The sequence below is a fragment of the Vicugna pacos genome, chromosome 1, assembly GCF_048564905.1.
Source record: "Vicugna pacos chromosome 1, VicPac4, whole genome shotgun sequence".
Lineage (NCBI taxonomy): Eukaryota > Metazoa > Chordata > Mammalia > Artiodactyla > Camelidae > Vicugna > Vicugna pacos.
The window spans coordinates 67,060,049-67,075,056 of record NC_132987.1 but is presented as its reverse complement, the minus strand read 5'-3'; the positions used below and the strand labels follow the sequence as shown (position 1 = coordinate 67,075,056).

Sequence of the window (15,008 nt, the reverse complement as noted above, 5' to 3'; positions counted from 1 at the left end):
TGGCCCTGGAGAATGTCATCCTAAGCGAAGTGAGCCAGAAAGAGAAAGAAAAATACCATATGACATCACTCATATGTGAAATCTAAAAAAAAAAAAGACAAATGAACTTACATATAAAACAGAAACTGACTAATAGACATAGAATATATGCTTTTGGTTGCCAGGGGGGTGAGGGGTGGGAAGGAATAAACTGGCAGTTTGAGATTTGCAGATACTGACTGGTATGTGTAAAACAGATAAACAAGTTTCTACTGTATAGCACAGGGAAATACATTCAATATCGTGTAATATCTCATGGTGGAAAAGAATAAGAAAATGAAAATATGTATATTCATGTATGACTGAAGAATTGTCCTGTACACCAGAAATTGACACAACATTGTAAACTGATGATACCTCAATAAAAAAAAACAAAGTTTCAGTTTTCAAAGATGTAAAAAATTAAATTTGTGTGTATTCAGTAATATGACCTCAAAATTTTTAAAGCAAAAATTGAGACAAAAAATTGACAAAAATTGTAGTTAGACACCTCAGTGATAACAAAAAAATCAGTAAGAACATAGAATATTTGGAGAATATGATAAACTTGATCTATATATTTGAAAAACATTGCCATAAATAAATGAAAAGGCAAGAAATAATTTGGGATATTTGTAACATACATAACCACTGAAATTTTGTTTCCAGAATGTCTAAATGATTTCAAATCAGTAAGAAAAAGTCAATCAACCCCATTGAAAAATAGCCAAAAATACTTAAATAGACATTTCATAGGAGAGAAAACTTGTATGGCTTGACCTCATTAATAATTTAAAATATTAGTAATTAGGAAAATGCAGAGTAAAACCATAATGAGATACCATTTTACATTCAAAACAAATTTGCAGAAAATTTAGAAGTTTGTCAGTTACAAGTATTGAAAAGAATGCAGCTCGATTATAATTCTGTATCACAAATGAGAGTATAAAAATGTAAATTTCTAAAGTTTGGCATTATCTTGTAAATTTAAACAGTTTCATATCCTAAGACCCACCAATTTCCCTCTTATTACATAAATAGCAAAAGACTTATACAAGATACTTTATAGCTGCATTCTTTGTAAGAGCAAAAAAAAAAAATTAGACACAGACAGAATCCAGTTGCCCAATAATTGAATAAGATATATATTGTGGTATAATCACAGTACAGACTACTATATATTATACAGATCTGTGAAAATGAGTAAAATACAGCTGCAAACAACAATAAATTTTATAAATCTAATAATAAATGAAAAAGCAAGTTCCTCAAATTTATATGCATTATACCACTATTATAGATTTTTAAAAATCAGAAGTAAGCAATTTGTTGTTTATACACATAAGGTGATAATATTATATATTATATGATAAATATATAATATATATATATTAAAGAAAAACAAGAGCTGATGAAAATTTAGAATACTGGTTAGTTCTGGGGACAAAGAAGGCAGGGTGATGGAATCAGGAAGAGAACTGTATATATATTCCACACAATGGTATATTATTCATCCATAAAGAGAATGAAATCTTGCCTTTTGTGACAATATGGATAGACCTTAAGGGCATTATGATAAGTGAAACAAGTCAGACAGAGAAAGACAAACACTACAAGATTTCAATTATATGTGAAATCTGAAAAAAAAAAAAGCTCATATATACAAATAACAGATTGGTGGTTTCCAGAGGCAGAGGGCGGGGGTTTGGTGAAATGTGTGAAGGGAGTCAAAATGTAAAAACTTACAGTTTTAAGTCAGGGGGATATAATGTGTAAAGGATAGTGATTATAGTTGATAAGACTGTATTGCATATTTGAAAGTTGCTAAAAGAGTAAATCTTTAAACGACTCATCACAAAAAAAAAGTCTGTTAACTACATATGGTGATGGATATTAACAAGATTTATTATGGTGGTCATTTCACAATATATACAAATCATTATGTTGTATACCTGAAACTAATATAATGTATGACATTTATACCTCTATAAAATAAAAAAGAATGAGAACATACATAGATGCACATTGTTAGTAATGTTAGTTCTTTGGTTGTGTGTTTGGTTCATAGAATTTCAATATAATTATATTCTATATGTTAAATCTATATTACATATACTGTTCTTTGCATACCAAATAAAAAATAAAATAGAATTAAAGGTTATTAGATTCTCAGATCATCATCCTGCTGAATTTTTTAATAATAAAGCTTTTTTGTGATGAGAATAATTAAAGTAGATAAACATACAGAGGCATCCATAGAAGCTTTATTTATAATAACCAAAAACTAGTAACAACCCAAATGTCTATCAACTGGGAAGTAGGTAAACAAGATGGGATATATTCATATAATAGAATACTATTTAACAATAAAAGGGAACCATTACTGATACATGCAATACAGGGATTGTCCTCAAAACCATTATGCTAAATGAAAGATATGAACACAAGAGTAAATATTGTAAGGGTGTCACTTATATGAAAAGTGTAAGAAAACAAAAGAAATCTACCCAGGCAGAAAGATACCAGTGGTTACCTACCAGTGATGGGTAAGATATTGGCGTGAGGTAACTTTTGGGGATGATAGAAATTTTCTAAAACTGGATTATGGTGTCAGTGGGACAAGCTTCAGAATGAGACTGAAAGTTAGGTAGTTTGAGTCCTCTGACTTTTATTCTTTAAAATTGCTTTGATACTCCAGTTCCTTTACCTTTCCATATAAATTTCAGAATCAGTTTGTTGATTTCTATAAAAAATGGCATATTTCAATTGAGAATACATTGAATCTATACATTATTTGGGGAGAACTGACATCTAGTAAGTTTTACAATTTAAGAAAAAAAAGAAAAGAATAAATTATATCTCTCCATTTACTTATGTATTCTCTATTTCTTTGATCAGCAGCTTATAGTTTTCAGCATACAGATCTAACAAATTGTGTTAGGTTATATATAAGCATTTTATGTTTTTTGGTGCTATTGTAAATGGTACTGTTTTATAATTCCAATTTCCAAATGTCATTGGTATTATATAGAAGTACATTTGTACATTGACTTAGTGTCTTAGAAACGTGCTTAACTTATGTATGAGTTCTAATGTACTTTTTGTAGATTCTTTGGGATTTTCTACATAGCCAATCATGTGATCTGCAAATAGAATTTTATTTCTTTCGTTTCAATCTTTATTCCTTTTTTTCTTCCCTTGTAGCAGTATAACTACTAACTGACCTTCAATATAATGTTGAATAAGAATGGTGAAAGTAAACATTTTTGCTTTGTTCTTGTTCTTAGGGTAAAAGTATTCTGTCTCTTCCACCATTATGTATATTAAACACCATCTACAGGTTGTTCCTAGATGCTCTTCATCAGGTTGAAGAAGTTTCCTCTGTTTTTAATTTATTGAGAGATTTTTTTCATGAAAAGATGATGAATTTTGTCAGATGGTTTTTTTTGCATTTATTGAGATGATCATATTGTTCTTCAGTCTGACGTTGTGATGAATTACAGTGTGGTTATCATTTTTTTAAATGTTTAACTGATCTTGCATTCCTGGAATAAACCCCGGTTAGTCATGATGTATTGTTCTTTCTATATATTTTTTGATTTGCTAATATTTTGTTGACAATTTTTACACCTATGCTCAAGGGATATTAGTCTGCTATTTTCTTTTCTTGCAATGTTTTTTTTCCTGGCTTTGGTGCCCGTATAAACCTGATCTGATAAAACATGTTGGGAAGTATTCTATCCTCTTTATTTGTAGATGATTTCTTATATTATTTCTTATGTTATTACCAAATAATGATACAACTCTAGATAGGTTTAAGGATTTGTTTTTTATATATTGAAGCTCAACTTTAATTTCACAATGATATTCACTTCAAAATTATTTTAATGTAATCTAAATTAACTTGGGTCTCTTCTTTATTGAGTGTAAACAATTTTATATAACAACATACTGTTTAATCTTCACAGGTCAGTTTTCATTGTTCTCTATTACACATAAAATATTCTTACAATAAAATCAAAGTAATTACTGTCTTTTTAAAATTTAGATTTTGTGTATTGCTTAAAAAATAAACCATTGTTTTAGGCTTAGAAATATTTTGGCATACATTAGTTTTCGGAGTGGTATTTTTAAATCAAATTTTAATAGTAATGCAAGTTTTTATACATTTAGAATAATTATTTTTTTACTTTACCATACTTTAATTAATGCTACTTTATTTCTCATCTAGTCATGCAGATGGATCGATAAAGTTTTGGGATGCTTCTGCAAGTAAGTTTTAAGTTTATCCTTCTAGTACAGAATACACTTGGTTAATACTTACTTATAGCCATTCACCATGTTTTAGTTTGGACAATTAACATTTTAGATAAATATTTAGCATACACATATGGCTGTGTTACAAAAAAATGCATTTCCTATATTATTAAATCAGTTTAAAAAATTAGTTCTACAGTATTTTTCTTCTATGATATAAATAGAGAGGACTGAAATCACTCTTTATCAGCAACCTATTGTATTTACAAGAGGTAATGTATGTTGGAAAAAGTACCAAAACATGTCAGATTAATTTTGTTCAAGGAATTTCCTTCATCTCCTTGCTTTGTGGTTTTGGAAAAGTGCTTTTATCCCACTTCTTTACATTTCTTTGCCACTTGTCTACCAAGTCCATGAGAATCAAAAGAAATAATTTGATAAATGTAAAATTTCTTTTGAAATCTTGAGAATTACATAATTAAAGGTCTAAAGGTACTCTGCTCAACACTGAAGGACATGCAAAGATATTTTAAACTTGATTATACCCATACATACCCTTCAGAAAACTTACAGGGTAAACAATATGGTAAGAACTCTCAATGTAATATAACCCAAATTCTATTTGTTATCAAAAATGGGAGATTTATTTGAACCAGGTAGATCCAGGAAGGGCATTTCAATGCAGTAAAATTTAATGTGAGTTTTGAAAGATAGTTAAGATTTTAATAGCCTGGACTAGGAGGAGAAGAATAAGTGAGCAGTTATCTCTAGGTTTCTGAGGATGAGTAACCAGCAAGTTGGAAATAAGGATATGGGAGAATTCTAGAGGTTTGAATTTTGCTGTAACACCAGGAAATCCAAGTAAAATGTCTAACAGGTAGGGAGAACAGTCAAGAATGGAAACTAGTGGTGAAGCAGCATACAAGTGATACCTGAAGCTAAAGAAGTGAACTGAGAAAGACTATGATAAGTATAAAAGTAGAAGGAAGAAGGTTGAATAGTAATGATACTCTTAATCTGCAGCTAGAGTCCTTCAGTAGTGGAGCAAACTTTCATTAGCAAGAGAAAATGATTAAAATATTTAAAGCCATGAATTCTGAGGCCCCTTTCTGGCCTCACATAATACGAAACAATTGCTCAGGAGAAAATTCCAAACGACAACAGGTTTTATTTTGATGAACCTTTTCATGTAAACCTGAGTTTGTTCCATGAACACAGTTAATTGCATAGTGACATCTTTGCTCATTTCCCATCACCTCAAAGTCACTTCTTAGCTTCTAAAATGTGAGAAAACAATTTAATACTCTAATGACTGAAGTGCATACCATCCTTAAGTATGCACGATAATATTTTAAGTTAATTTTTAGATAAAATATTATTTTTCACATTCAAAGCATATATGGCAAAGGTTTGTAGAATATTTAATATTTTTATTGTAATCAACTATAAGGGCATATCTCCAAATCAATAGATACCATTAGAGAAGTATAACTTAGTTTGCCAATTTTGTGAGATAGTTTACAGTACAGGAAATGAGGTTATACTGAATTTGAGTAGTTGAGTTTATGTTAATATGTATACAATTGGCCCTTGAACACATGAAGGTCAGAGGCACTGACCCTCTGCATAGTCGATCTGACCATTATTTACAGTCGGAGCATAATTTATAGTTGGCTCTCCCTATGTGCTGTTCCTCGGTATCTGAGGATTCAGTCAATCTTGGATTGTGTAGTACTGTAGTATGTACTACTGAAAATAATCTGAGTGTAAGTGGACCCATATATTTCAAACCAATATTGTTCAAGGGTCAACTGTATTCACTTTCAATTGCTGAGTAATAGATTACCACAATTTAGCAGTTTAAAACAATACACATATATTATCTCACAGTTTCTGTGTGTTATGAATCTGGTCTAAGTTAGCTGGATTCTTTGCTCAGGATCTCTTAAGACTGCAATCAAGGTGTTAGCTAGGGCTGCAGCTTTATCTGGGGCCCAGAGCTCTCTTCCAAGTTCATGTGGTTGTTGACAGAATTCATTTTCTTGCAACTTTAAAACTCATGATGACTTGTTTCTTCAAGGCCAGCAAGGGAGTGTCTCTCTAACTTCAGGGAGGGCCCCAGTCCCTCTTTTAAAGGACTCACCTTATTTTGTTGGGCCTATTAAGAATAATCTCTATTAATTAACTCAAAATCAAATAATTAGGGACCTTAATTATGTCTGCAATATTCTTTAATGTTTCCATGTTACATCAGACTTACAGAAAAATTGCAAAAACATACTATGCAGTGTTGTATAGCTTTCAGCCAGATTCCCCAAATGTCAATGTATACATTTGTTCCCTTCACCTGTCTTCCTACTTGTGTACCTGCGCTTACTTGTGCTCTGTCTCTCTCTGCCCCCAACTCTACCCCTCCCTCCTGTCCTTCTCCTCACCCTCTTACTCTTTCTCTCCCTTCAGTATTCACACATACACATATATATGTAAATATATACAGACACAGCTTTTTATAACCATTTGAGAATAAGTTGCAAACATGAATCTCCTCTAACAGTACATACCCCCTAAAAACTGCAGTGTGTATTTCCTACAAATAGGGCATTCTTTTACATAATCAAGTTATAGTTATCAAAGTCAGGAGTAATAATATTAATACAATACTATTACATAACTTTCAGATCTTACTCAGTTTTAGCCAATTTTTCCAATAATATCTTTTATAATAAAAGAAACTCCAGGACCATTTATTGGAGTTAGTTATATCTTTTGAATTTTCTTTAATCTGGAATGGCTGCTGAGTCGTTATTTAATGAAATTGACATTTTTAGGAGTTCAGGCCAGTTTTTGTAGACTCACCTTCAATTTGAGTTTGATTAATGTTTCTCATGATTAGGTTCAGATTATGCACTTTTGGAGGAAATCCCAGATTTTTCGAACTTCTTAAGGATTCTCTGTAGAATAAGAGCTTTTATATAGTTATCATTATGATCTAAAATGGAAATAATATTCCCCTAAGTAATTATTCCTGAAAACATTTTACAAAACCAGACTTTTAAAAAATTATAACTGACCATTTCCCAACACAGAGCCACTTGGAAAAGATTCTTTATAAAATAATTAGATCATTGGACTCCCAGTATTGCTAAATGGTAAATACAAATGTTTCTCATCTGAAGGCGTGTCTAAAAATGTGTTGAGAAGAGTAAACCTTCAAAGAATAGAATCAGCCTCTCATCTACCAAAGGAGAAAATTGTGAAAAAGTATTGAGGGTTCCTCCCTTGGGAGAGAAGTAGGTTTAGTACTTCCATTATAAACTTTCTGAGCCCCACTGTTTTTATCAATAAACAAGGATAAAAATACTTTATGGAACTTTTCTGAGACAGTGCATAAAAGGACCTACATGTTCCTTGTTATATAGTATATGTTCAATAAATGTATATTTTTCCCTATAATCTTCTGTACTGATATGAGAGCATGACATGGAATGATTACTTGTTAGAATGTAATTTATCTTATTTACTTGGGTCTTACTTTTGTGATTTAACAAATACATTGAAAAGGCTTCAACAACATCTAAGAATTAAGTTCAAATTAGAAGATAACTATGTTTCAATATCTTATAGTAACTCTGCAGATGCTGTACAAGCTAAAAACTTCAAAAGTGTTTGAAAAACAGAAGATAGGAGAAGGAAAACAGACATGTGAAATTGTAGAGGAAGATCCATATGCCATTCAGATGATTTACTGGTGTCCAGAGAGCAGAATATTCTGTGTATCAGGAGTCTCTGCATATGTCATAATTTATAAATTCAGCAGACATGAAATTACAACAGAAATAGTGGTAAGTCACCTAAAATTTAACTTTCACAGAGTTATTTAAAAAAGCAATTGTCATAGATTTTGACTAATGCTTGATATGGTTTTAAGCCATCAAGACTATAGTATGTGGCCAGTAATCCAATTCATAGGATTTTTTATTGTTCTTTTTACTTAGTATAACATTTTTAAATAGTTTGGCTTAAAATGACAAAAACAGTTCTCTATCAAAATTTAATTTATTAAATAGGATAGATTATGCCTATAGGTTTTATATAGACAGTTGCTGATTTATTTTATGTATAAATGTCAAATTAATGCAAGCTTTGTTCCTTATCTTTACAAAGTTTTTAAAGTTTAACTTTTTGTCAATTGCCTTAAATTATTGTATCTCAACTACAATAAGATTATTTTGAATGATTTTCTAAATAGCAACATTTTTATAGGATAGAAATAATTATGAGGTTGCCTTACCTAATCTTAATTTTTAAACCAATGAAATAATTATTCAAAATAATGATGCTCTCATGGGATAAATTAAATCTAAATTAAGACACCTACGGATAATGGGTCTTCTCTACCCTGTCCATTTTACCATTTTATCAGAAAATAAAGATTATATCTAAAGGCCTGTATATACCTGTTTTTACCTCAATAGCCAAAATTAAATATTGCCTTTTAAGGTATATTAGTTAAAACCCAGGCTTCAGAGTCAGATAAGCCTAGTTTTTAATTCTGGCTTTACCAATGAATATCTGTATGTCTCTGAACAAGTCACAAGATTCCATTAGTCAGTATTACAGTCTGGGTAAGACTCAGTTTCATCACTCGTATAATTTCCTGTGCAAATAAAATGGAAAAATAGACAGTAATAATAAACTAGAAATAGTAACGCCAATTTCATAGGGTTCTTGTGATATTTATATAAAGTCATTAATAGAGTGTCTCGGTAGAATAAGCACTCAATAATTGGTAATTATTATTGTCACTAGAAGTTTTAAGATAATTATGACAATTATTTTGACAATATTACTGTCACTCCATAATTACATGTTTTGTAATTATGTTTTTAATCTCAAAAATGTTAATTTTTACATTGAAAAGCAAACGTTTGTTATTAAATTGACTTTAATTATAGCATTGAATGCAGTCATTAATACTTAATTTTTAAACATTTTTAGCTTAAAAAAGGTTTTAGATCACCTTTTTAGTCCAATAAAAATTATCATGTATTTTTCATTAAGCAATTCTGATCATGCTAATGAAATTAACTATGAGCTAAACTAATGAAATAAAAAAAAAACATTTTGGAAAATTTATACTGAGTTAATTCAAAGTCAAGATTGAATGAATAATGACGTGTGTGTTTTATGTGTATGTTTACACATACACACATCCAGTTTAATTTATTTCATTGGAATAACCATGACTGATTTCTCCTTTTATCATATATAGAATTAATAATTTTATACTTTATCTTAAGGAATATTTATTATAAAGAAATTTTATCTCCACTGAGAGGTATTTTTCTTATAATTCTAAAGAATTAAAAAATATTTTACATTTTTTGTGAATGCCATTGAATATGCTATATAATTCACTGTTTAATTCAGTTTGGGGTATCTCAACTTTACTATGGATTGAAATTGAACTAGTTAATCTGAAAAAATAATGAATAATTACCAAAAACAAGTACCAGATATTTTAATGTGACTACTATTATTAGGACTTAGATTATATCAAAAGTTGATTTTCCTTTTTTTTTTTTTTTAAAGTCATTAGAGGTACGACTTCAGTATGATATTGAAGATATTATTACTCCAGAACCAGAAACAAGCCCTCCGTTTCCGGATCTCTCATCCCAGCTTCCTTCTTCAAGGAGTCTTTCTGGGAGTACTAGCACTGTGACTAGTGAAGGAGTAACAAAGGACAGCATCCCATGCCTCAAGTAAGAATTGTTATCAAATTTTAAAACAATTTTACATATTCATCATATAATTCTTTGAAACTGTGCCAAGTAAAATCATTCTTCTCCCTTATTAAGTGTTGTCAAGTGATCTACAGTCCACGATGGGGTACCCTGATCTTTTTTTTTTGAATACCCATGAAGAGGGCACAGTGTTTTCATTTTAATTACTAATTAGTATGTATCCTTCCCTGAAGGACCCTAAAGAAAATATAGCTTTGATAGAATGGCCAAATTTTTGGTGGAGCAGAAACTTGGCCACTTGTTTGATATTTCCCTATTGCGAAAGTATATTTAGAGAACTTCTTCAGTCTTCTTGGAATCAAAAAAAAAACCAATTTTCCTACAAGAATACTATGTCAGGAAAAAGGGTTTCTCTCATGTGTGCTAGGATATTGTATATTTCTTTCTCTTTTTTTAACTGATGCTATTTGGTAATAAATTGTGCTCTCTCAGTTCATCTAAACAAAGTTTAGTATCATAATCAAATAAAACTTAAAGTTAATCAAGTCCATAGTAATGTTTATTGTAATTGTTTTTATACCTTTTGGTAATACAGTGCAAAAGAATGCAGTTTTAAGTTACTATTTACTGCTTCTATATCATCATGTCACATGTTTTTAGTATTAGTTGGTTGGAGAATTGAGCCTAAGCAAGTAATTTCTCTGTCCTCATATGAAAATATCTGAATCTGCTACTCAAGGAACTTGAGACAAGTAGTTTCCTCATTTCTTATAAAAACACTTATGGAAAATATAAGATAAGGTTTTAGGAGCAAAATCTGTTTGCCATACAATTAACAGTTGCTATACTTTTATAATCCTTGTTTCCCCTGCCCCAAATTTTTCTTGTGAGATAAAAAGGGAAATATAAACAGGCATTACTGAGAGGAAAATCTATGAAGTGTAAACAAAATCATTACATTTTAGCAAGTAGAAAACTTTCATAATTTATCATTTTACATATTAAATTTTTCTTTCATATCACTTTGCTTCACTTAATTGATTTCTATTAAAATGAAAGACAGAAAGAGAGCAAAAAAGTAAACAAAGCTTAAGAAAGGGCTGTAGATTGATTTACCAACTAAGAGGAACCATCACTAAAGTGGGTCCTTGAATGACCTAAATATTTTTTTATAAAACTTAAAAAAGATAAAAGATAGGGATAAAAGAGAAAATCCAGTAAAATCAACAAAAATCTGGTAGTAGAGATGAAGTAAGTAATAATATATGTTGTAGCATTTAATGCTGACTTGAAAAGTAGTAGTGACAAGCTTAAGAATTATCAAGAGAACCAAATAGAGCAATTCAGTATAATCCTATGTCAGCTTCTAGAAACCAAGCAGCAAAACTCACCAAGTATATTATTCTGTGAATTACAGTATATTACCAGTGGTTCTTGAGTTGCATATAGTCTATGCTTTACTAAATTATATATTGACATCCATCCCTAAATGACTTTCCTTTGCTGGATTTAGATTTCCAAATACATAAGCTAATAAATAAGCATTCCATTACAGCCAACTCTTCATTTTTTGCAATATTACATACAAGTCTCATCAATATACACATTTGTGCAATTTGATATATATGTGTTTTTTACTTTGAGCTTCCGAGTGTGTAAGATAGGTTTCTCATAGAGCTTATTAGGAAGTGAGATTTAAACAGAAAGTTTAAATGAGGGAGTTAGCTGAAGAATATCTGGTGGAAGAGTATTCCAGGCAGCAGGAGCATCTGGAGCAAAGGCCTAAAGTGCCTGGCATATAAGGAGGTCACTGTAGCTAGAACAAAGGAAGAATGGTGGGAGGTAGAGGAGAGGGTAGTAGGAAATAAAGTCAGGTAAGAGGGCAAATTATAGGCCATTGTAAGGACTTTGGCTTTTATTCCTAATTAAATGGGGAGTCATTATAGAGTTTTAAATAAATAACATGATAAGTTTCAAATTTTAGATTGGTCACTTTGGTAGCTATGGTGAGGGTGGATTTGGGGAGGGTAGAAGCTGGGAGATTAGTAAGGAGGCTTTTGTACCTAACTAGAGATGATGTTAAGGGCTGAGAGATTCAGCAAAAATAAAAAACAAAACAAAACAGGATACACTAAATTTGAATTTCAGGGAAACAATGAACATTTTTAGTTATCGATATATCCCAAATATTGCATGGGAAGTACAGTAAAAGAAAAACTAAATAAATAAAACCTACTATTATTTATTGTTTATTTTAAATTCAGATTTAAATGGATATCCTGTATTTTTATTTGTCAACTGTGATTGGGATGGTAGCAGTAGAGAAGTAAAAAGTGGTCAGCTTCTGCATATATTTTAAAGGTAGCACCAATTACATTTGATAACTGATTGGATGTAAGGTTTGAGAAAAGGGTATTAGTCAAGGATGATTTTAATGTTTTTTAACTGAATAACTGGAAAAATAAGAGTTGCTAGCAGTTGGAATAGAGAAGTCTGCAGGCAGAGCAAATTTAGAGGGAAATAGCAGAATTCAGGTTTTGGATATGTTGAACTCTTAAGCTGGGTGGTAGATTAGTGGTCATGGTTGATACAATTATTTTTTCTCCTTTTCTCTAGTGTTAAGACACGACCAATGCGGATGCCTCCAGGGTATCAAGCAGAACTTGTTATTCAGTTGGTATGGGTGGATGGTGAACCTCCACAACAGATTACTAGCCTTGCTGTAAGCTCAGCATATGGAATGTAAGTAGCTAAATGTTCTTTCTTATTTGTGTTATTTATCTAATATGTTTGATATATTTAAATGTTTCCTTTAAAATACTTAAGTGAAATTCTATAAATGGAAAGAAGTCCTGACCTAGATTTTTATTAGATTGAAAATGGTATAAGAAAAATAATAATTTTAATATAAACTGTGGTTATGTTCTTTCTTTAAAAAAAAACACCTTTATTGTGGTATAATTCCTGTACAGTGTGCAGATGTTGGCTTGCCAACAAACAGGGTGGAGAGAGCTCATCATTGGTGGCTGCTGCCTTGCTGCACTCATATATAAACACTTTATTTTGTGTGTATGTATATATACATATATATGAACAGTATAGAGATAATTTGACATTCTAAATGATGTTATCATCCTCCAAAAAGTATTTTCATTTCCTCTGACAGTCTAAGCTAAGAGGCAGTAGAAGGCTCAGAACAGCATAATCCAACCAGACATCCTATCTTTGAAAGTTGGATTGTAATCCCTTTAAAAGCTAATTTAGTTCTAATTAATCCTTATTCCTAGATTGTAGCCCTGCAAAGAAGTTGTACCAAATTATACTCCCACCAGCAATGTTTGAGAATACCTGATTCCCCACAACATTTCTAACAAATGTGTATAACCAAACTTTTAATCCCTGTCATTTCGTTAAGTAAAAGAAAGTATATTATTAACATATTAACACTTTCCTTGTATCTTAAATAAAATTGTACATCTTTTTCTGTAGATTTTGAAAAATGTTTACATAGTAGGGAAGTTAGCTTTCTCTGTGTTGTAACCTACAAATACTTTCCTTGCTTTTGTTTGCTTTATGACTTTGTTTAGGGTGGTTTTATCCATGCATACATTTTTAAAGTATTTTAAGTAATTCTATTTTTTTCTGCTTTATAACTCGGGATTTTATATCATACTTAGAAAAGCCTTTCTCACTTCAATATAATGCAGAATATTGTCTTATATTTATTGTTTCTTTAATATATTTAAGCTTTTATCTGGAGTTTATTTTGGTATGAGGTATGGAATAGAGATTAAACTTTCTTTCTTTCCTGATGACTAAGAGTCATGCCAATACCACTTTCTGAATATTTCATCCTTCCCCTCTAAATTTGGAATCTTTTTTTAAATCAAATAATACATTATAAAAATATGTTTGACTCTATTTCTGTACTCTCCAGTCTGCCCCTAAGCTAAGTTTCATGATCTCCATGAGAACTACTTGAAGCCAGCTAAAAGGGGAACTACCTGAAAGAAAATTTTGTATCCCTGGAATTTTGAGGGGCTGGAAGATATGTGTGAAAATGGATATTGGAAGCTTGCTTCTTGACTGAAAAATTCTTTGGTAGGAAAGCTAGCAGGAATAGCCCGTGATGGATGAGGAGAGGAAAGGAAGGGAGCGTGTGACAGCCGATAATCCCATTGTGTGATTTGGCAAGAATATATGCTTATCCTCTTGCCCAAGTAGTTACCATGGAAGATGGCTGAGCTCAAGCCATTTTCAGGGTTCCCTGCTCGAGAGATTGACCTAAGAAGGCAAAGGGATGCCAAAATTAAGGGCTGTGAAGGTATATGGCCAGGTTCAGGAGCTGAGGTTGTTAGAATAAGTCAGTTAGAGAGTTTATTTCCCATGTAAAATAACTGTAGGGGTGTTAGTCATTATAGAGCCTTGAAAGAAGCTGCACTTCTATGAGAAAGCTTGGACCCTTGCCTTACAGACACCTTCAATTGCCAAAAAAAAAAAAAAAAAAAAAACCCAGTTCAAGTGGTTATCCATGTAAATTCCACCAAAATTTTAAGAAATAGGTAACATCAGTATTACACAGAATCTTTGAGAATTGTGAAAGTAGAAATCATATATATCTCATTTTATGAGGCCAACATAACTTGATGTCAAAATTTGAAAAGGGATTGAATCAAGATGGCAGAGTAGGAGGATATGGAGCTCACTTCCTTTCACAAACATATCAAAATTATATCTACATGTGGGGCAAGTCTTGTGGGAAAACTAACTGAAACTGTCAAAGAACTCCTATATAACTAAAGCTGCAAGAAAGACTTCCATGTAACTGGGTAGGGCAGAAAAAAGGCATAGGTTTAGGACCTCCACCACTGGGAGGGAACTGAAAAGATGAGGTCTGTGTGCGTGGACCCTTGACCTGGGAAGTGAGCAAGTCAAGACACAGACTGGAAATCCCAGTCCTGGGTTCCCACATGGAGGAGACAAGCC

General features: G+C 31.4%; 1 protein-coding gene across 1 annotated transcript in view; it reads left to right on the top strand.

Annotated features, from left to right (window-relative positions):
* STXBP5L (syntaxin binding protein 5L) overlaps positions 1 to 15,008 on the top strand; it is a 288,793-nt gene that overhangs the window by 179,643 nt on the left and 94,142 nt on the right. Inside the window, exons 15-18 of the mRNA XM_031680678.2 lie at positions 4,250 to 4,290; positions 7,900 to 8,117; positions 9,868 to 10,040; positions 12,639 to 12,764. Coding sequence (XP_031536538.1) covers positions 4,250 to 4,290; positions 7,900 to 8,117; positions 9,868 to 10,040; positions 12,639 to 12,764 — 558 coding nt within the window. The remainder of the gene's footprint in view (positions 1 to 4,249; positions 4,291 to 7,899; positions 8,118 to 9,867; positions 10,041 to 12,638; positions 12,765 to 15,008) is intronic.